At 58.6% G+C, this 20,023-nt stretch overlaps 2 protein-coding genes and 1 long non-coding RNA gene across 6 annotated transcripts; 2 read left to right on the forward strand and 1 right to left on the reverse strand.

Moving 5' to 3' along the window:
* Positions 1–486: 486 nt before the first annotated feature.
* On the forward strand, positions 487–8,402 carry MKNK2 (MAPK interacting serine/threonine kinase 2). Of its 3 annotated transcripts, none has more exons than XM_085517642.1 (14): positions 487–549; positions 642–838; positions 1,376–1,457; positions 1,547–1,648; positions 1,737–1,834; positions 2,330–2,409; positions 2,753–2,826; positions 2,927–3,031; positions 3,222–3,277; positions 3,370–3,465; positions 4,688–4,882; positions 4,972–5,136; positions 5,222–5,265; positions 5,968–8,402. In XM_085517642.1, the coding sequence occupies exons 2-14, from the start codon at positions 791–793 to the stop codon at positions 6,224–6,226; spliced, it is 1,404 nt and encodes a 467-aa protein (XP_085373768.1). In that variant the 5' UTR covers positions 487–549; positions 642–790; the 3' UTR covers positions 6,227–8,402. The 3 variants fall into 3 exon arrangements, with proteins under 3 accessions (XP_085373768.1, XP_085373769.1, XP_085373770.1); XM_085517643.1 differs by having other exon boundaries at positions 780–838; XM_085517644.1 differs by lacking the exon at positions 3,370–3,465.
* Positions 8,086–10,669, reverse strand: LOC107325664 (uncharacterized). The gene is made up of 2 exons (XR_001559735.3): positions 9,808–10,669; positions 8,086–9,712 (listed from the first exon to the last, which is right to left on the reverse strand). It is a non-coding gene; the product is annotated as an uncharacterized LOC107325664 (long non-coding RNA).
* Positions 10,670–10,788: 119 nt separating this feature from the next.
* On the forward strand, positions 10,789–19,688 carry BTBD2 (BTB domain containing 2). Of its 2 annotated transcripts, none has more exons than XM_015886737.2 (9): positions 10,789–11,386; positions 14,482–14,601; positions 15,091–15,247; positions 15,993–16,098; positions 16,656–16,853; positions 17,429–17,621; positions 18,398–18,485; positions 18,599–18,745; positions 18,870–19,688. In XM_015886737.2, the coding sequence occupies exons 1-9, from the start codon at positions 10,833–10,835 to the stop codon at positions 19,029–19,031; spliced, it is 1,725 nt and encodes a 574-aa protein (XP_015742223.2). In that variant the 5' UTR covers positions 10,789–10,832; the 3' UTR covers positions 19,032–19,688. The 2 variants fall into 2 exon arrangements, 1 of the variants encoding a protein (XP_015742223.2); XR_014935020.1 differs by having other exon boundaries at positions 10,811–11,386; positions 17,429–17,577.
* The last annotated feature ends 335 nt before the right edge of the window (positions 19,689–20,023 follow it).

Here is a 20,023-nt window from a genome sequence, read left to right on the forward strand (position 1 = left end):
GGGGCTTTGCAATGCAGGAGGGGTTTCTCATAGCAGTGAATGGAGCTGTGTGTTCTTTACATGTTCTCTCTGTGTTCCTTACATGTTTATTGTGCCCATGGGGGGGCTCTGGTGGGACTTGGGGCCATTGGGGACACACAGACATGACCTGCCCCCCCCCCCCCCCCCCCAGCACACAGGCCCATATCACAGAGCACAGCCCCACTCGTGACCGGGGGGGGGGCCATGGGGGTGTTCCCATCCCTATAGGGGGGGGCACACGACCCCGGGGGTGTCACTGCGCTGAGGGGCGTTCCAGGGGGGGAGGGGGGTGTTTAGTCCCGGGGGGGGGCAGCGTGTTGTGCTCCGTGCCCCCATTGGCGGCGCTGCGTTGCGGTGGGGGGGTGGTTTAGGGGGGGGCTGTTTTGGTGCTGGGCCGCAGCGCGGGGCGGGGCGGGGGAGGAGCGGAGCGGCGTTATAAGCGCGGGGGGGCGGCGCCGGGATCCCCCCCCGCGGCGGAGCGGAGCGGTGCGGAGCGGCGGAGGTGGCGGTGCGCTCCGAACGGCGGCGGTGAGCGGGGCGGGGGGGGGCACAGGGGGCTCTATGGGCTCTATTGGGGGGGGGGGCGGCGCACTGATCCCGCCCCCCATCTCTCCCTACAGGTCTCGGCCACCCCCCGGCTCTGCCCCTCCGCCCCCCCCCCTTCCCCGTTTTTATTTACCCCTTTTCCCCCTGATTTTATTGCCCCTCCACCCCCTTGTTTTCTTGTCCCTTCCCCCACCCCCCCACCCCCTTCCCAGCCCTCAGCAAAATGGTGCAGAAGAAATCGGAGCTCGCGGGGTTCCACCGCTCCTTCACGGTACGGGGGGGGGGGCCGGGCCCAGCGCTGCAGCACCGCCCGATGGGGGGGGGGGGGGGTTGGGGGGGGCACTGCGGGGACTCTATGGGGAGTGGGGGGGCTCTGCTCTATGAATTGGGGTCTGAGGGAGGGACGATGTGGTTTGGGGGGGGGGGTGTTGGCCCCCACCTGGAGTGGAGCTTTGTGGGGGGGTTATTCTTGTTCCCCCCCCCCCCCCCCCCGTAGTGGTGCAGTGCTCCTCTGCCCCTCTCGTGCACTAAGGGGGGGTTGGGGCCTCCTGGCTTTGATGTGGGTTTGGGGTTGTGAGGCTGCGTGCTCTATGCCTGGGGGGTGGGGGGGGGATGCTCTGTGCCCCCTGTCGCTGGGGATTGGGGGGGGGACCCCAGCAGTCCCTATCCTGTGTGGGCAGACCCTCCTCGCCCCATAGATTGGGGCTGCCCTACACCTATGGGGCAGCAGCAGCCATATCTGTGCGGTTTGGGGGGGGGGGGTTATCCATCCCTATGCCCCACATTGTGCCCCACAACCCCCCCCCAGGGCCAGAACCCCTTCGAGCTGTCGTTTGAGCAGCCCACCCGCCTGCAGCCTGAATTTGACTTCGACTGCCCACCCCGTCCTGGTAAGCATCGCCCCACAGCAGTGGGGTCATTGTGGTGGGGGGGGCCGTGTCCCTATAAGGCTGAATCCCCCCCCGCCCACCCCCCCCAGACATGCCCTCCAGCCAACCCATCGATATCCCCGATGCTAAGAAGCGCCCCAAGAAGAAGAAGCGCTGCAGAGCCACCGACAGCTTCTCGGGGCGCTTTGAAGGTGAGGGGGGGTGTGTGGGGGTCGGGGTGTATGGGGCTGTCCCTATGGTGACCCCATAACCATGGGGACCCCCCTGCCCTCCCCCCAGATGTGTACCAGCTGCAGGAGGAGGTGCTGGGGGAAGGGGCCCACGCTCGAGTGCAGTCCTGCATTAACCTCATCACCAACAAGGAGTATGCTGTTAAGGTGTGTGCCCCGACCCCATTACTGCCCCATAACCCTGCAGCCTCCCCACGGCCACGCTGGGAAATGAGGGCGGAGGGGGGTGAGTGAGTGCTTGGGACGCGTAGGGTGTGGGGCTGCCTGTGTATCCACCCCATAGGGCAGGGCTTGGGGTGTGCGCGTGCCCTGTGGGGCAGGGCTATGGGGTTTGGGAGGGTGCGTGACCCCATATAGGACAGAGCTGTGGGGTTTGGGGTCTGTGTGCCCCCTATGGGGAGGGGGAGATGGAGAGGTTACCCCAAATCCCCCCAGTGACTTTTGGGGTGGGAGCAGAACGCAGTGGGGAATGAGAACCCCTCCCCTCACATCCATTGGGACGCCCCTATTGATTTAGTGGGGAGGGTCCTGGGGCAGTGGGTGCAGCCCCAAAGGTGGGAGAGGTCCAGCAGGGTGGGGGGGGGGCACTGTGTCCCATTCCCCTCTCCTTAACCCCCCCCACTAACCCCCCCCATGCTGCAGATCATCGAGAAGCGCCGCGGGCACATCCGCAGCCGCGTGTTCCGGGAGGTGGAGATGCTCTACCAGTGCCAGGGCCATAGGTACGGGGGGGGCACCCCATGGACCCCCACCCCAGGAACATCCCACGTGGTCCTCTGATAGGTTTGGGGTGTGGGGTCTTTGGGGTGTGGGGTCTTTGGCTGTTTGGGTTTGATCTGTCCCATCCCATTGGGGTGGAGGGGGGGCTCCCATTGGCCTGGCACTGGGGGTCAGTGCTTTTGGGGGGCACACTCTGATGGCCCCAAATCCTGAAGCTTTGGGGGGCAGGGGGGGTCTTTGGTTATTTGGGTTCAATCTGACCTTGAGGGTGGGGTGTTTGGGGTCCCATCCCACGGCGTTTGGGGGGGGGTCAGATCCCCATATCGTGCTGTTCCCCCACCTTAGGAACGTGCTGGAGCTGATCGAGTTCTTCGAGGAGGAGGAGCGCTTCTACCTGGTGTTTGAGAAGATGCGGGGTGGTGAGTACGGGGGGGTCCTGGAGGGTCGTGGTGGTAATGAACACAGCTCTATCCCCCCCCCCAACCCCTTAATCCAACCCCCCCATCTCCTGCCCCACAGGCTCCATCCTGACCCACATCCACCGGCGACGCCACTTCAATGAGCTGGAGGCCAGCGTGGTGGTGCGGGACATCGCGCGCGCCCTGCACTTCCTGCACAACAAGGGTGGGTGGGGGCACCGCCCTGACGGGGTGTGGGTCCCCCCCGGGGGGTGAACCCGTTCCTGTGTGGGGAGGAGCCCCATGGCATTGGGGGGGGGGGGCACTCAGCCCTTCCCTGCATTGGGGTCAGGGTGGGGCTGGGGGGTATTTTGGCCCTAGATGAAGGTTTCTTTGTCACCCCCCCACACCCATAGGAATAGCACACAGGGATCTGAAGCCTGAGAACATCTTGTGTGAGAGCCCGGATCAGGTGAGTGGGGTAGGGGGTGATGTGGGGTGGGGGGGCACAGTGCCGTGGGGGTCATCCAGCCCCACACGTGTGTGCCCCCCAACCCTATGAAGGTGTCCCCGGTGAAGATCTGTGACTTCGACCTGGGCAGCGGCATCAAACTGAACGGGGACTGCTCCCCCATCTCCACCCCAGAGCTGCTCACCCCGGTATGGGACCCTCCACCCCATAACCCCCCCACCCTTATTTCCCTATGTAATGACACAGCCTACCCCCCCCACATCCCTCTTTCTTCTTCTCTCTGCCCTAAGAGCCTCATGGGGAGGGGGTGTGGGGTGGGGGGTGTCACAGGGAGCCCTCAGCCCTACAACACTGCTGTCCTCAACCTGGGGTGAGGGAAAGCCTTATCACTGTGGGGCCCCATTGGGGATTTTTGGCCCCTGGGGTTGTGGGGTACCCACAGTCCCCCCCCAGCCCCTCCATCCTGCTCCATCACTGTATTATCGTGTCCCACTTGTGTCACAAGTTCCCCATTCTTGGCCTTATTGGGGACTGTTTTTCCCCCCCCCCACCTCTCCCTGGTCCCTATAGGGTTAAGGCTCACCCTGTGCCGGGGGGGGGGCACTGTTGGGGGCGGTGCCGTTCCATTATCTGCTGCTGCAGCTTTTCCTCTGCCCTCGTCACCGGGTCATGTGTGCTGGAAAGGCCCAGAGCGTGGGGGCGGGTCCTGTGGGTTCGGGGGCGTCCCCATTGCGTCAGTCCTTATTGATGTGGGGAGGGGCTGGGAGTGGGGGGCTGGGGGGAGGGGTTTGGGGTGACAACCCCCCTGCAAAGGGACACAGCTGCTGGAATCCCCTGCAGGGTGTTAAGGGGGAGATGGGGATCCCAAATCAGGGGGTCTGTGTCCCAGCCCTCCCCATTAGGGGACCCCATCCCAGTGCTCACCATAGAGGGACCCAATGGGGTGATGCTGGGAAATGGGGACCCACAGGTCGGGGGTTTGGGGACCCCATCCCTGCTGCTCGCCATAGGGGGATCTATTAGGGGTGGTACTTGAAGTGTTTGGGGATCCATCTTGATGCTCCCCACAGGGTGATGGTGGTAAATGGGATCCCCAGGTTAGGGAACTTAATGACCTCATCCCAGTGCTCTGTAGAGGAACCTAAAGGGGATGGTGCCCCACATGAGGGACTTTGGGGATCCATCCTGCTGCTCACCATAAGGGAACCCATTGGGGTGACACTGTGAAATGGGGTCCCGTGGATCTGAGGACCCCCTTCCCAGCACTCCCCATAGGGGGGACCCATTGGGGACAGTGCTGGGAAGCCAGCTACCCATGTTGGGGGATGTGAATCCCATTGGGGTGATGTGGGGTGGCAGCTCCCCCCAGACCCCATCACCAAAGAGCTGCATCCTACCCCAACCCTACAGTGTGGCTCAGCTGAGTACATGGCCCCGGAGGTGGTGGAGGCCTTCAGTGAGGAGGCGTCCATCTACGACAAGCGCTGCGACCTGTGGAGCCTGGGGGTGATCCTATACATCATGCTCAGTGGGTACCCCCCCTTCGTGGGTCACTGCGGCTCCGACTGCGGCTGGGACCGGGGCGAGGCCTGTCCCACCTGCCAGGTATGTGGGGTGCCCACCCCACAGCCCCTTCTCTTCCCATCCTTCCCCCTTTGCTCAGCCCCTCATTTTCCCTTTCCCCCTATTCCCAGAACATGCTGTTTGAGAGCATCCAGGAGGGCAAATACGAGTTCCCCGACAAGGACTGGGCGCACATCTCCTTTGGGGCCAAAGATCTCATCTCCAAGCTGCTGCTGAGGGATGCTAAGAAGCGGCTCAGTGCTGCCCAGGTCCTGGAGCACCCCTGGGTGCAGGGGGTGAGTGCTGTGTGCCCCCCATCCTGCTGTGATACCCCTAAGGGTTATGGGGTGCCTGTGTCTGAAGGGCTTTATTTCATTGCAGTGTGCCCCAGATAACACCCTGCCGACCCCCATCATCCTGCAGAGGTGAGTGTTGGGGGGTGGTCCCCATTGTGGGGTTGTGGTGTGGGCTGGGGCCAAACTGGGGTTAATGGGGTGGGGGTGGCCATTGGGACACAGCTCCTGGGGTTTGCTACCCAGCACCATCCCAATGACCTGCCCTATGGGATCCCCACATCTCATCCCAGCACCATCCCCAGTGGGTTTCCTGTGGGTGGGCACTGGGACCACAGATTTGTGGACCCCCAGTTGGTTCCCTATGGTGAGCAGTGGGGTGGATCTTCAACCCCCCTGACTGAGGGGAGCCCAGTTTCTAGCATGGTCTCCATTAGGTTCCCCTACAGAGAGTGCTGGGATGGACTCATTAGGTCCTTTGTTTTAGGGACCCTGTTTCCCACCAGGGTCTGGGGAGCACTGGGACGTGGACCCCCTGATTTGGGGGATCCTACTTCCCAGCATCACCTCCAGCAGCCCTAGCCCACCCCACAGTCACAGCCTTGGAGGGGATGGGGCACCCACCGCTGCTTTGGGCAGTGCCAGCGCATTGACCAAGAGCTGCATCCTTGTGCCCCACCAAGGCTCATGCTCTTCATGAGGATCCACAGGATCCTGTTTGTGCCACTATGGGGTTACAGTGCACGATGTGGGGCTGAGCCCCATTTTCAGCACCATCCCTCCACGCGTGGGGCCCCAAACACGCACTCATCCCCCTCCATCTGTGCCCCATAGGAACAGCAGTGCCAAAGAACTCACCTCCTTCGCCGCAGAGGCCATGGCCGTCAACAGGCAGCTGACACAGCGCCAGGAGGATGAAGAGGAGGAGGAAGAACGTCCCATCATCATCAAAGCAGCCTCCAGGGCCGTGCAGCTCTCACCACCCTCCGAGTCGCAGCTGGCACAGCGGAGGCAGAGGAGCAGCGCAGCCAAAGCAGTGGCTGCAGGGCAGCACCTGGTGGCCCCGCTGGTGCTGGTGGCTGACCAGGCCTGAGCCCCGCGGTGTCCCCCCCTTCCCCACCCCAATTCCTCTTCAGTTTTTCTTTTCTTTTTGCCCCCCCCAACCCCCTTCTCTCCACCCCCAAATCTGCCCTCGTTTGCTGGCTGCTGATGAGATAGGGCTGTCCTGTTGGCTGCTCCCTGAGGTTTTGCGGATCTTTTGGGACTGGTGGGGTTTTAAGGAAGATCCTATTTTCTTTCTATGGTATTAAATCACACGTGGGGTCACTCCACCCCCCTGTACCCCCCCAGCACCCCCACAGACACTCAGACTTTGCTCCCCAGCTCGTGGTTGGTTTCTCCTGACCCGTCCCCCCCCCCACACACCCCGGCACCAAAGGACTCCGTGCTATGGCTGCTCTCAGCTCATACTGTGAACAAGACCCTCAGCAGCAGCACCATCATCTCAGCTCCATGGGGAGCTTCTGAGGGGTCCCCCAAATGCTGGGGGGGGGCTACAAGCAGTGGTGGCCATCCCAGGGATGGTGTGGGAGTGCACCCTAATGCTCACCCCAAGCCCAATGCTCACCCCCCTACAACTCATCCCATTGCCCCAACCCCAGCTCGTGCCCGCCCCAGCAGCCAGCCTTCAGAATAAGCTATTCACCCCCTTTTATCCCTTTTTAATTGTTACTGATTAGTGTTGGTTTTAACCTGCTCTAGCTGTGCTTCTCTTCAGGGCACGGAGAAACGTCTTCCGTTCCGCCCTCGCTCCAGCAGGCAGCTCCCAGGGGTAAGGTCACAGTGGGGGGTGATGCTCGGAGGGGTCCCAGGGCTGTGCTCCTGCACTGGGGGGGGGAGGGTCCTGCACCCCAGGTTCCAGAACAGCTGAGGCAAATAGGGAAGAATATGAATATGAATACAGGGGTGCTTTATGGAATCCCCCTCAGTAGGGCAGCGTGGCCCCAGTGTTGCTTCGGGCTGGCCCTGAGGCTGGGCAATGGAGGGGGGGTCCCAGCTGGGGGCAGCAGCAGGGTGGGGGGGTTGGGATGCAGGGCAGCAAGTAGGAGCTGATGGGGTCGGAGCTGTGGCCATCCCTGTCTCCTGCTTGTAGCAGGGAGCCCCATTATTCTGCATTCTCTATGCTTGGAGCTTTATATGTTTGGGGTGTTTTTGTGGGGGGAGCATATAGCAACCGTGCCCCGCAGTGTGCACAGTGGGAGCTTGCCTGGATATGGGAGAGACATCCCCGGGTTGCTGGAAAAAAAAGAGTTCTCCTTTCTGTTTTAGACTGCTGACAGCAATACTATGCAATACGTGTGGGGTTGTTTTGGGGGGGGGGGGGGTGGGTTTCCTCCAGCTGTAGGGCTGCCCTCCCCACCCCTCTGCAGCACTGTGGGGTCAGGGACAGTGATACCCCAACCCCCCCCCCAGTCCTCCTCCCCCTGCATGGGAAAAACCCCCTCAAGGAAAACCAAACAAACTCCATCTTGGTTGTACGTTGTGACGTGGATCGCTTACTTTGTGCTATCAGTTGTGGGTGATTCCTCGTTGTCTTATATTAAGAACTGCTGGAAGGATGCGTAGCTGACGCCTCGGGCTGGGGTTCCTGAGGTCTTCTGCTGTAGGGTGGGAGCAGTACAGGGCTGGGTTGTGGGTTTGGGCTGTCCCCCACCTCCAGGATCAGCCCTATAGCACCCAAGGGTGCTCCCCAAAGCCCTTCACGCACTCCTGCAAAGCCCCATAGAGCACCTATCCCAGAAACCACAAGTTACGTTAGTTTTGAAGCTGGAAACTTTAAGCATTTTTGCCTCCTCCCATCCCCGCGCTCCCCTCCGGCCCCACTAACCTGACGTAGGACTGGGTAGAAACTTGTACTGTGAAGCTAACTTCTCTTTTTGTTTTAATGGAAACTGGGGTGGGGGGGAGGGGGGTGATTTTTCCCTGCTTTACAATGGATGAAGACTGCCAAAGCTGGGCCGACGCATTGTACCCCCCTGCCTCCGCTTGGGGCCGGGCTGGGGAATAAAACTAAAAGGGGAAAGAAAAGAAGAAAGAGAATTAAAAAGGAAGAGAAGAAAAAGAACCCCTACAACCACCAAGCACTTTACTGTATGTACCAGGTGAACTGATACAGCTGGATTGAAGTTTTTTTTCCTTTATAACCATTGTTGATGCCAGAATTTTGTATTCTGTTTTGTAAGGATTTAATAAAAATGCGTTGAGACCGACCCAAGGGTGGGGGCTGGATCAGCCCCTGTTTGTTTCAACCAACCCTGGGGGGGGGGCTATAGGGAGGGGTGGTGGTCCCAATGTGCCCTGGGTCTGTGGGGTTGGGGGAAACTGAGGCACTGAGACAGTATGGGGTGGCTTTGGGGATGGGGTGGCTTTGGATTTGTGGGTGCTCAGCTCAGAACCAGGTTTGGGCTGGAGCAGTGGTGAAGCTGCGGGGCAGAGCTGAGCTCTATGGGGCTAAGCACAAGGGCCTGGGGTTGTCCCCTTGGTCCCAGCAGCTCTGGTGTCACTTCTGCTGTCCCAGCCAGGATCCCATTCCCTTACCACCGCCCCTAGAATGTGCCCCATGGTTGGACACCAGCTCAGAGCACGTGCGGAGAAGGGCAGCACTGAAAATAGCCCTGTGCTGAGCCAAAGTGCCCCGCGGTGCTGCGGCATCAGCCCAAAATAGGAGCTCACTGTGACAACAAGTGTGATGGTGGCACCTGGGTGACACAGCGGGACGTGTGACGCTTCTATGGGTCTCTCTCTGTTCCCATCTTCTGCTTGGGAAGCAGCTCCACAATACAAAGCAATGTAGGATGTCCTGTGCCTCCTGCAGCATGGCTGTGCTGGGGCTGCTGGTTGCTGTGAGCTCCAGGTTGTTAAAGCAATCCGGTGGCGATCAGCTCTAGAAATAGCGGCTCGGTGCCGTTTTTAGGAGCGTTTGTTCTCAGCTTTATTTCAGGGAAGTCGAAGCCTCCCAGCTGGCAGCGTTTCTGACGTCTCCTCTTTGTCTAATAACTGCTGATCACTTCAGCTTCACTCCAGAGACCAGCAGCCACTTCTCCCTTGTCCTTTCTGCACCCCTTCATGGGTGTGACAGCACCCCGAGCACATTCCTCCACTGTCCATACGATCCCTTCTCTCCTGGGCTTCCTTCCATCGACCTGCCTTGTAACCACCAGGCCACAAAATGACTCATTTTCATTTGTTTCATTGCACGCAGGGCTCTAATTAGCTGCCTGCACAGTGACCAAAGGCTGCTTGCTCCATGCAGTGTCCATACAGGGCCAAGCAGCAGCCTGCAGCTCCCTCTGATGTTTGCAGCTAAACACAAGGAGGACAGAGCGAAAAAACACAGCTTTGAGTGAAAAAACCAACGCTGAAATGCATGGAAAGCAGCTCTGCCAGCAAAAGGGGTGTAAGGCTGCAACGTGATGCAAGGAGAAGGTGTTTGTGTGTCCATGTTCAGTGTTCGGTTATCAGTCATAGCAGGAAGATTTCAGAGGTAAAGCAGCTTCCCTCTCGAGGCTGCCGTGCATTCCTGCATGCAGAAGGGTCAGTTAATGGCCGGCTCTGGGCACCAGCATAGCTGTGGGTAATGGGAGTTCCCCCCAATTAGGATAATGCAGCAGAAACCTGCCGGGTGTGCACTGCAGCAAAGCCGTCCATCCACACCGGTGTGTGCAGCCACAGAGATCGATCCCATGAGGTCCCTCAGCTGTGCAGGGTTTCAAAGCTCCGACCCTATACCAGGTACAGCTCCGTGTGGCAGCAGAGGGGCAGGCAGTGCACTGCTGCAGTGGAGGGATGCACCAGCACTGTGTGTTTGCTTCCCACCCCTCCCCTATCTGCCCCTGTGCCCTCAAATCTGCCCCTTTCCCCTCACATCTGCCCCTCAGACCCCTCAGATCTGCCCCAGACCCCAGAACTGCCCCTCAGAGCCACCTATCTCCCTCACAACCTCCCATTCTCCCCTCACAACTGCCCACCCCTCCCCTATCTACCCCCTTCCCCTCAAATCTACCCCTTTCCCCTCACATCTACCCCTTTTACTTCAAATCTGCCCCTTTTACCTCAAATCTGCCCCTTTTACTTCAAATCTGCCCCTTACACCCCTCACAACTGCCCACCCCTCCCCTATCTGCCCCTATGCCCTCAAATCTACCCATTTTACCTCAAATCTACCCCTTTCCCCTCAAATCTACCCCTTTTACTTCAAATCTGACCCTTTTACCTCAAATCTGACCCTCACACCCCTCACAACCGCCCACCCCTCCCTTATCTGCCCCTGTGCCCTCAAATCTACCCATTTTACCTCAAATCTGCCCCTTTCCCCTCAAATCTACCCTTTTTACCTCAAATCTGCCCCTTTTACCTCAAATCTGCCCCTTTTACCTCAAATCTGCCCCTCACACCCCTCACAACTGCCCACCCCTCCCCTATCTGCCCCTTTTACCTCAAATCTACCCCTTTTACCTCAAATCTACCCCTTTTACCTCACAGCTACCCCTTTTACCTCAAATCTACCCCTTTTACCTCAAATCTGCCCCTTTTCCCCTCACATCTGCCCCCCCCTCCCCTCAGAACCGCCCCCTCCCCTCACTCCCCCGCCTTCGCCCCGCCCCTCCCCTCACCCCTTTCCCCCTCCTCCCTTCCCCTCCATGCCGCGGTGCTGCCCCGCTCTGTTCCTCTCCCCCCGTCCCTCCGCCGCCCCCATCCCCTCCATCCCTTCCTCTATCTCCTTCTCCCCGTTCCATCCCGCCGCCGTGTCCCGCCCGCCTCTTGTGGTGCTGCTGCTCCTGCAGCGCCGCCCCGCGCCGAGCCGCGCTCCGCACAAGATGGCGGCCGGCGGGAGCGGCCCCGGGGGTCTGTCCTCATCCTGCCCTCAACCCCCACCGCCTCCCCCGGGGAACGGAGCGGCCTGTGCCGCCTCAGCCGCTTCCGAAGGAACCCCAGCATCTCCAACGGGACTCACCTACAACCAGTGCGGAGCCAACAACCCTACGGCGACGGCTGGAGGAGGAGGAGGAGGAGGCCTGGGAGTAGGGGCGGCCCCACCGGGCGGAGGGCTGCAAAGAGAACCGGTGTATAATTGGCAGGCGACTAAACCGACGGTGCAGGAACGATTCGCTTTTCTCTTCAATAACGAGGTGTTGAGCGACGTGCATTTCCTGGTGGGGAAAGGCCGAGGGACGCAGCGCATCCCGGCACACAGGTGGGGAGAGCAGGCCTGAGGGGGGGGGGAGCCGTGGGGAGGCCTTAAAGGGGATGTATTGGGAATATAGGGGGGATATAGGGGGATGGGAGGCCTTATAGGGGATGTATTGGGGATATAGGGGGGGTGGGAGGCCTTATAGGGGATGTATAGGGGATATAGGGGGGTGGGAGGCCTTAAAGGGGATGTATAGGAGATATAGGGGGGTGGGAGGCCTTAAAGGGGATGTATAGGGGATATAAGGGGGTGGGAGGCCGTAAAGGGGATGTATAGGGGATATAGGGGGATGGGAGGCCTTAAAGGAGATGTAGGGGGGATATAGGGGGGTGGGAGGCCTTAAAGGGGATGTATAGGGGATATAGGGGGGTGGGAGGCCTTATAGGGGATGTATTGGGGATATAGGGGAGTGGGAGGCCTTAAAGGGGATGTATAGGAGATATAGGGGGGTGGGAGGCCTTATAAGGGATGTATTGGGGATATAGGGGGGATATAGGGGGGTGGGAGGCCTTAAAGGGGATGTATAGGGGATATAGGGGGGATATAGGGGGGTGGGAGGCCTTAAAGGGGATGTATTGGGGATATAGGGGGGATATAGGGGGGTGGGAGGCCTTAAAGGGGATGTATAGGGGATATAGGGGGGTGGGAGGCCTTAAAGGGGATGTATAGGGGATATAGGGGGATGGGAGGCCTTAAAGGGGATGTATAGGGGACATAGGGGGGTGGGAGGCCTTAAAGGGGATGTATAGGGGATATAGGGGGGTGGGAGGCCTTAAAGGGGATGTATAGGGGATATAGGGGGGTGGGAGGCCTTAAAGGGGATGTATAGGGGATATAGGGGGGTGGGAGGCCTTAAAGGGGATGTATAGGGGATATAGGGGGATATGGGGGGCTGTGTTTGGGTTGTGGAGGTGAGAGCCGAGTGTAGGCCCTGGGGGGTGCATAGAGGGAGTGGGGTGTGGGGAGAGCCGGGTTTAGGGTGTGTAGGTATAGGGAGAGCCGTGGGTAGGCCCTAAGGGGGATGTAGGGAGATGGGGAGGGCAATGGGATGGGTTTAGGTTGTGAAGGTGTAGGTGAGGTGGGGAGGGCCGCATTTAGGGTCTGAAGGTGAGGGAAGAGCCATGTGTAGGGTGTGATGGTGAGGGCAGGACTGTGGGTAGGTTATGGGATGATGAGGAGGGCCCTAAGGGGAGAGCTGTGTTTAGGGGCTGAAGGTAAAGGGAAGGACGTGGATTGCTGGGGGTGGAGAGGGGAGAGCCTGGTTTAGGTTGTGAGGGTGAGGGCCATGTGTAGGCCCTTGGGTTGGGGGCATAGAGGGGATGGGAAAGGCTCTGGTGGGAGTGGGATGTGGGGATATCCATTTTTGGGGTCTGGAGGTGAGGGGAGAGCCTTGAATAGGCCCTAGGGGAGGTATGGGGGGAACGGAGGGGAGAAATGGGGAAAGTCATGGTTAGAGTGTGAAGGTGAGAGGAGAGCTGTATGTAGGCCCCAGAATGGGGTGGGGGAGCGGGATGGGTTGGGATGTGGGAAGAGCCATGTATGGGGGCACTCAGCCCATAGATGAGAACAGCCCCAAAGTGAAACACTCATTAATTGCTCTGTGATCCCTGGGCAGTGAAGGTAGAACAGAGCGTGCCATGCCATGACATCCCACACAGGGACTGCATAGAGCTTAATGACACACGTGTCGCTCTGTTCCTGTGTCAGGATGGGTATTTTGGGGTGTCCAGGTTGGGTATTTTGGGGTTTCTCTGCAGCTGTGGGGTGGTTGTGGCTCTGCAGTGTTCTGTTGTTGGTGTTACCGTGGTGCTGTGGGCACAGAGCTGAGCTGGGTGCTCCTTAGCAAGGGGAAGGAGATGCCACATAGAGAGGGGTTTTCTTACCTCGTGTCCCTCTCTTGATGTAAGGAAACTGAAAAATCTCTGATCTTGCAGAGTTTGGAGCACTGCTGTGTCTTTCCCATTTGGGTTCAGCAATGTGAAACAAACCGGACCGGCCTTTCCATGAGTGGAATGGGAGCAGAGATTGCAGAGCTTCTTTCATGCAAACACCCCTTTCAGATCACTCTGCTCTGTGTTGCCTATGAGAATGGCAAACTTAGAGTGCAATTAGTTGATGTTAATTGTTAGGAGGAAGTAGAGCCTGCAACTGTCTCACCATCGTCGCAGAATGTGCCTCTTGTGCTTTCCTTCCTGCCGTGCTTTGTCCCCAGCTCTCCTTCCCAACACAAGCAATGCCGCCTGGCACAGCACTGCACCCGTGGGAGCCTTGTGCATGGGGGACAGAGCAGCAAGGGACCAAGCAAGAAACTGGATAGAAACCGAGGAGGAATAAAAAAGCTGCTGTGTCACTTCCTACCGCAGTAAACTCCAACCAGAGCTCCCTGGTGGCAATGGACTTCCTGGGAGCCTGAGAGCCAGAGCGTTGTGCCTCGTGCCTTCCGTCACGTACCGCCTTCTACCTCTCTCCATCGAAGCGTGCACCCAGCTCTGCTGCACTGGGAGCTGCTGTGCTTCCCAGCTTCTTCCTTTCCATAATGGGTCAGGGAAGCAGTTGGAGTCTTTGCTTCCCCACTGCTGGTGGCTGCTCAGTGCCTTGGCTTCAGGGAACAGCTGAGCACATCCACCAGGACCCGAGTGCTTTTCTGGGGAAGCCCATCTCTGCCTTCCCAGCAGTTCTCAGAGGTGCTTGGCAGTGGTTTCAATAACAGCAGCCCAGCTCTGTGCCTGCCCCTGGAGCAGGAGCTGGTGGTTGTTGGTGAGGGATGGCACCGTGTTCACACCGGGTTCTTTTCAGCCTCAAACCTGGTTTGTGGGAATCCTTGCTTCCTACATTCAGAGCAGCTGCATGCGTTCTGCTCCACCATGCACAAAACCTTGTGAACCATTGGGATGCTGTCTGCAGGGCTCAGGTTGTTTGCAACACTGGTGTTTTCTCATTAAATGAAAGAAAACAGTGACGTTCCCTTCTCTTGCAAAACATGCTGTCAGCAGCTCCCCTCCCTTGGGGAGCCCCTGGGGACCAGCAGCCAGTTGGGATTTCTGTGTGTATGAGCCTGGTTTAACATCAGCTTTTTGGGCTTTGTTTTGTGGTTTTAGGTTTGTGCTGGCTGTGGGCAGCGCCGTCTTCGATGCCATGTTCAATGGTGGGATGGCCACAACTTCCACAGAGATCGAGCTGCCCGACGTGGAGCCCGCTGCCTTCCTGGCTCTGCTGAAGTAAGCTGCTAATGCACGTCACACCGGGATGGCTGGATTGATTGTAGAGAGGAGTGCTTCCAATGAAAGCACTGAACCATTCTGTGAGCTGGAGGTCGTATGTTTCTAAATAAACCTCTCTGCCAATCCGTCTGAGGGCTTTAAACGCTGCTGCTAAATCCCTCTTTTCCTGGGTAACATCTGGTCCAGCTGATGCCCAGAAATATCTGCCTGGCTTCATCTTGAGGTGTAGCAGGCATTAAACAAACACACCTTCCCAGCACTTGTTGCTCTGTGTGCTGGGATGAGGAGGAGGAAGGGGCTGTGACATCCCATTCACGATGGCTTTGGGCTCAGCTGGTGCTGTATGCAGTGCAGCAGCCCTGAATGCGTGCTGGGATGTTACTGCCTCACCTCTGTAGGATTTCTATCACTGAGTTCTGGGCTTTCCAACCTGATGCTGAACCTGACATGTTGTCACTTGAGTGATGCTTGCCTGCCTTCTTTCAGGTTCCTTTACTCAGACGAAGTTCAGATTGGACCAGAGACTGTTATGACAACCCTTTACACAGCTAAGAAGTATGCAGTCCCAGCCCTGGAAGCTCACTGCGTGGAGTTCCTGAAGAAGAACCTCCGAGCAGACAACGCCTTCATGCTGCTAACACAGGTGAGGTTGGCACAAATCCATTGGAACAGGAGAACAAGTTTAGTGAGTGTTACCATCCCAAAGAGAGCTGTTCTGTGTCTGTGTCAGTGTGCTTTGCAGTCTTCCTTTGTGTAAGGAGCAGCAGAGGACAGCGAGTGGCTCAGGGCTGAGGTCTCAGGGTCCTTGCAGAGCTGATGGCGGCCAAGGCAGCATTCCCACCTGGTTCATAGCAGCATGCTCCTGGCTGCAGTGATTGTGCTCTTTGGGCTCAGCAGCTCCAAAAGCAAGAGATTTACCCTGCAGACCCCAGCTGTGGAGAGGCATTGTATGCTGTCCCTCAGTTATGCCAGTTATCAGGAGACAGCCAGATCTGCTCCTTCATGTGGAAAGCTGCCTTTATTTCCTGCTTCTGCTGCAACAAATCTATCGATTAAAGACCTGAGATCTGAGATGCAGAATGATTCCCATCGCATGTAGGGCTGCTGGTAGAGCCCGGGACCCCACAGCAATAAAATCAGCCTCATTCAGCTGGGTGGTCAGCATGGTGCTGTGTGTCACAGGAGATGTGTGCCTGGAGACATGCAGAGCTGAAACAGAGCTGTGCCCTGTGCAGATCTGCATTCTGCCTGTGTTAAATGCCTGAAGGAGTGCTGTGGTCAGGCACAGCAGCGCCAATGAGGATGGGCTGTGGGGAGGAGGGAATGCCAGTGCTTAGAGTCAACTTGTACAGTGCCCTGTGTGTTAATGATTGCTTCTTCATGACCAGGCGAGGCTGTTTGATGAGCCTCAGCTGGCCAGCCTGTGCCTGGAGAACATAGACAAGAACACATCAGACGCCATCAACGCAGAGGGCTTCACTGACATCGACCTCGGTGAGCTCTTGTCCCCCCCCTGCAGGCTGCTCGTACAGCAGCTCTGTGGTTCCTGCCCATTATCACCTGGGCTCCCCATCTGTTCGGGGTCAATCTGCTGAGGGAGGTTGCACGAAGTGGCTGCAGAGGATCTGACTTGCAGAAATGCACCGGAGCTGCTTGTTTTGGTGCAGCTCAAGTTTTATGGGCATGACATGACGGCTGCATCCTGTGCTGCTGCTGCTGGCAGGTTTGGGCTGGGCCTGGCTTGCCTCCCCCTGCTGAGCTGGCAGCGTTCCCCAGCCTTCATCATGCTCCAGAGCTACAAAGCTGTTGTGTTTTGGAAGCGAGAACCAGTTCTTTTAGTTATCCTACACAGCAGCCCAGCACTAACGCTCAGTTCTCAACCTTCCTTCAGACAGGATGGTATACAGGGCTGTAAGGCACAGGGAGCCCTGTGACTTCTATGCCATTTGCTGCACCTACATCTGACAGAGTCACACTGCAGCTCCTTCTGCTGTAATCAAGGCACGGGGCAAAGGGGTGATGCTGACTGTGCCCTGCTGTGTGCCTTGCAGACACGCTGGTGGCAGTGCTGGAGCGGGACACGTTGGGCATCCGCGAGGTCCGTCTGTTCGGAGCTGTGGTTCGCTGGTCAGAGGCCGAGTGTCAGAGGCAGCAGCTGCAGGTGGTGCCTGAGAACAAGAGGAAGGTGCTGGGCAAAGCACTGGCGCTCATCCGCTTCCCTCTGATGACCATTGAGGAGTTTGCAGCAGGTAACTGTCCCAGCTGTGATGTGAGGGCTGGGTACACAGAAGTGCCCTCTGTTCATTAATCCAGAGGTCGTTCCCTGTTCTCTCAGGCTTAAAAAATGACTGTGTGTCCTGTTCCCCCCGTGCCCCCTTCCAGGCAGATCACAGCAGAGGTTGGGGTGGGGAACCCCCAGCTCTCCTCCCAGCCGTGCTGTGTCAGCAGCTGTGGGGCCCGGAGCTGTGCATCACGTGGGGTCATTTCAGATGTGATTAACGATGGTTAATTTTTGCTAAGCAAAATCCCCTCGCGCTCATTCCTCTGTCAGCACTTTGCCTCTGACCGCTCCTCTGCCCATGCAGCTCTTGTCAGCCCACAGTCTGCTCCTGCATCCCACATCTTGGACCCACAGCAGTGCTCTTATGGGAGCCTCCTGCTCACAGAGAGCCAGAGCTGCCGCTAAAGCTGCTCTTCTCCAGGCAGAGCACGGAGGTGCTGCAGCTCCATCAGAGCTCACAGCCCTGCAGCAGTGATGCCGTGTTTCCCATCGCTGTGTGCTGGCTGTCCCTGTGCTCACAGTGCTGCTCTGTGCTCCCTGCAGGGCCGGCGCAGTCGGGGATCCTGACGGACCGTGAGGTGGTCAGCTTGTTCCTGCACTTCACCGTCAACCCCAAACCACGCGTGGAGTTCATCGACCGGCCGCGCTGCTGCCTGCGGGGGAAGGAGTGCAGCATCAGCCGATTCCAGCAGGTGGAGAGCCGCTGGGGGTACAGTGGGACTAGTGACAGGATAAGGTCAGCTTCTCTGCTCATTCTGCTGCCGATAGATTCGTGTTCCCCGAGCTTTCCTCCCCACTCACGCAGGGCAGTGTGCCAGGCCCTGCTCTGCTGGGTGCTGTGCATGCAGCTGCAGGCTGCTGCTTGCTCCTGAGTGCCAGAGCTGCTGCTGGGACGGCTCTTGTAGCCGCAGGGCAGCCAGGCAGTTGGCTCCTTGCACACAGCTGTGTCTCAGCAGCGCTGCTGTTTGCTGAGGGTTGGATTGAGGGGCTTTGCTGCCCGCTTTGCTGCTGACAGCACAGGGCCGGGCTGGGGGAGGAGCAGTGCAGCCGTGCTGGGCTGCAGCTGGAGCGGGTGGTTGTATATGGTGCAGCCTGGGGGCACTTAGTGCTCCATGCTGGGGCACAGCAGTGGGGCAGGCAGGGCCATGGCAGGCTGGCTGTGCTGCACTGAGGGCCCGGCCCTTCCTGTGGGCGTTCTGCACTCCGGAGTGATTCGCTCCCATTTCCTTGCCCTGGGTAAGCAGGAGCACAGCTCTGCAATGGGCACTTGGCAGCACTGGGAGCTGCTGCTGGCTGTGGGTCAGATGCTGGGAGCACCCTGCAGCCCCACAACTCAGTGTGCTGTGGGGCTCGGTGGTGCAGCACAAGGCACCAAATGAGTTTGGGGCCATCAGCACAGCCAGCTTATGGGTCAGGATCTCCGCAGAGGACTCCAGCTGTGGGGGAGCAGCAGGTGTGACATTGGCCATGTGCACTGCGGGCTGTTCTGAGCGTGGCTGTTTATCCCTGCAGGTTCTCAGTGAACAAACGGATCTTCGTGGTTGGCTTTGGGTTGTACGGCTCCATACATGGCCCCACGGACTACCAGGTGAACATACAGGTACATGGCTGCAGCTGTGTGTGATGCTGGGATGTGGGGTGGGGAGTGGTTCCCTGTGCTCGGTGCTGCCTGCAGCCTGTCACACAGATGGAAAGCCACGGCGTCTCTTGCAGATCATCCACACGGACAGTAACACGGTGCTGGGGCAGAACGACACGGGCTTCAGCTGCGACGGCTCCTCCAACACGTTCCGGGTGATGTTTAAGGAGCCCGTGGAGGTTCTGCCCAACGTCAACTACACAGCGTGCGCCACTCTGAAGGTACCGGCCATGGGGGGCTGGTGGGGGGCAGCTGATGGTCTATGGGGGGCTGCATGCAGCACAAAGGGCAGAAGTGGGGGGAGGGAGGAAGCATGAAGCCCTGAGCGGGTCTGTGTCCCCGCAGGGCCCCGATTCTCACTACGGCACCAAAGGGCTGCGCAAGGTGATCCACGAGTCGCCCACCAGCGGCGCCAAGACCTGCTTCACCTTCTGCTACGCAGCCGGGAACAACAACGGCACCTCGGTGGAGGACGGACAGATCCCAGAGATCATCTTCTACACATAGTGCTGCCGCGGGGCCCGGCGCCGCAATGCGGCCAACCTTTGGTCGGAGCCCGAGAGAGCCCAGAAGCACCGAACCGCAGCGCCGCGGGGCTGTGGCCCATTCCTCCCCTCTCCCATCCATTCATCCTCCTGCGGCTGCACCAGCCGGGAGCTCAGAGGTGAGCGGTGCCGCTGTGGGGGCTCGGCGCTGTGGGTCCAGCAGTGGGGCGGAGCGGTACCGTGGAGCTCAGGTTCGGCACTATGGGGTGGACCGTAGTGGGAGCCAGCAGGGCCGTTCCATGCAGTGATGCTCAGCAGCTGGTGGCGGTGCCGCAGCGTTGGACACTATGGGAGCCTCCGAGTGGGGCGGCTCTGGATCGGAATAACGGCAGGAGATAAAAGGAGATAAAAGGAGAACTGAATGGGCCCTGCGCATTACTGCACCCCTCCGCTGCCGTTTCTCTCCCGGTTGGCAGCTGTGGGTCCGGCTGTGGGGTGAGCAGCCCCACGAATGGCACCTGCTGCTGGACTTCTCCCCTGGCCGATAACTCTGAGCCGTCGCATCGCCCCCGGCGCTGCACTGAATGTATCCCGCTGCTCTGTCCCGTCTTGGCGCTCTGCTTTGGTCGCGGCTCACGTTTGTACATAGGAGATGAATAAAGACCCGCGGTTGTCTTTACACAGCTCCTGGGCCGGGGGGGGAGGGAAGCAATGTGAGCCCCAACCCCAGCTCTGGGGGCTGCAATGGGGCAGCCCCTATAGGGCAGTGCTGGGGGGGGCTCTGCCCACCCACCCCAACCCCCCCATTAACCATTAACCCTCCATGACCACACCAACACAGCGGAAAGTTTTTAAAGATTTGGGTTTTTTTTTTTGTTTTGTGTTTTTTTTTAATTATTTTTTTTCTAATATATTTTTTTTTATTAAAAAACAAAAAAATAATGACCAAAAAAAAAAAAAAACCAAAAACCCCCCAAACCAAACCCAAAATTGGGGGGGGGGGGGGGGGGGAGA

The sequence above is a fragment of the Coturnix japonica genome, chromosome 16, assembly GCF_054131305.1.
Source record: "Coturnix japonica strain WE chromosome 16, WE-NBRP24, whole genome shotgun sequence".
NCBI classification, from domain to species: Eukaryota; Metazoa; Chordata; class Aves; order Galliformes; family Phasianidae; genus Coturnix; species Coturnix japonica.

Bases quoted from the DNA above. Each gene is read 5' to 3' on its own strand.
- MKNK2 (XM_085517642.1), top strand. From the start codon at position 791: ATGGTGCAGAAGAAATCGGAGCTCGCGGGGTTCCACCGCTCCTTCACG. The intron at 839-1,375 runs GTACGGGGGGGG...ACCCCCCCCCAG, and splicing joins GGTTCCACCGCTCCTTCACG to GGCCAGAACCCCTTCGAGCT. The intron at 2,410-2,752 runs GTACGGGGGGGG...CCCCCACCTTAG, and splicing joins TACCAGTGCCAGGGCCATAG to GAACGTGCTGGAGCTGATCG.
- BTBD2 (XM_015886737.2), top strand. From the start codon at position 10,833: ATGCCGCGGTGCTGCCCCGCTCTGTTCCTCTCCCCCCGTCCCTCCGCC. The intron at 17,622-18,397 runs GTCAGCTTCTCT...TTATCCCTGCAG, and splicing joins GGGACTAGTGACAGGATAAG to GTTCTCAGTGAACAAACGGA. The intron at 18,486-18,598 runs GTACATGGCTGC...CGTCTCTTGCAG, and splicing joins ACTACCAGGTGAACATACAG to ATCATCCACACGGACAGTAA.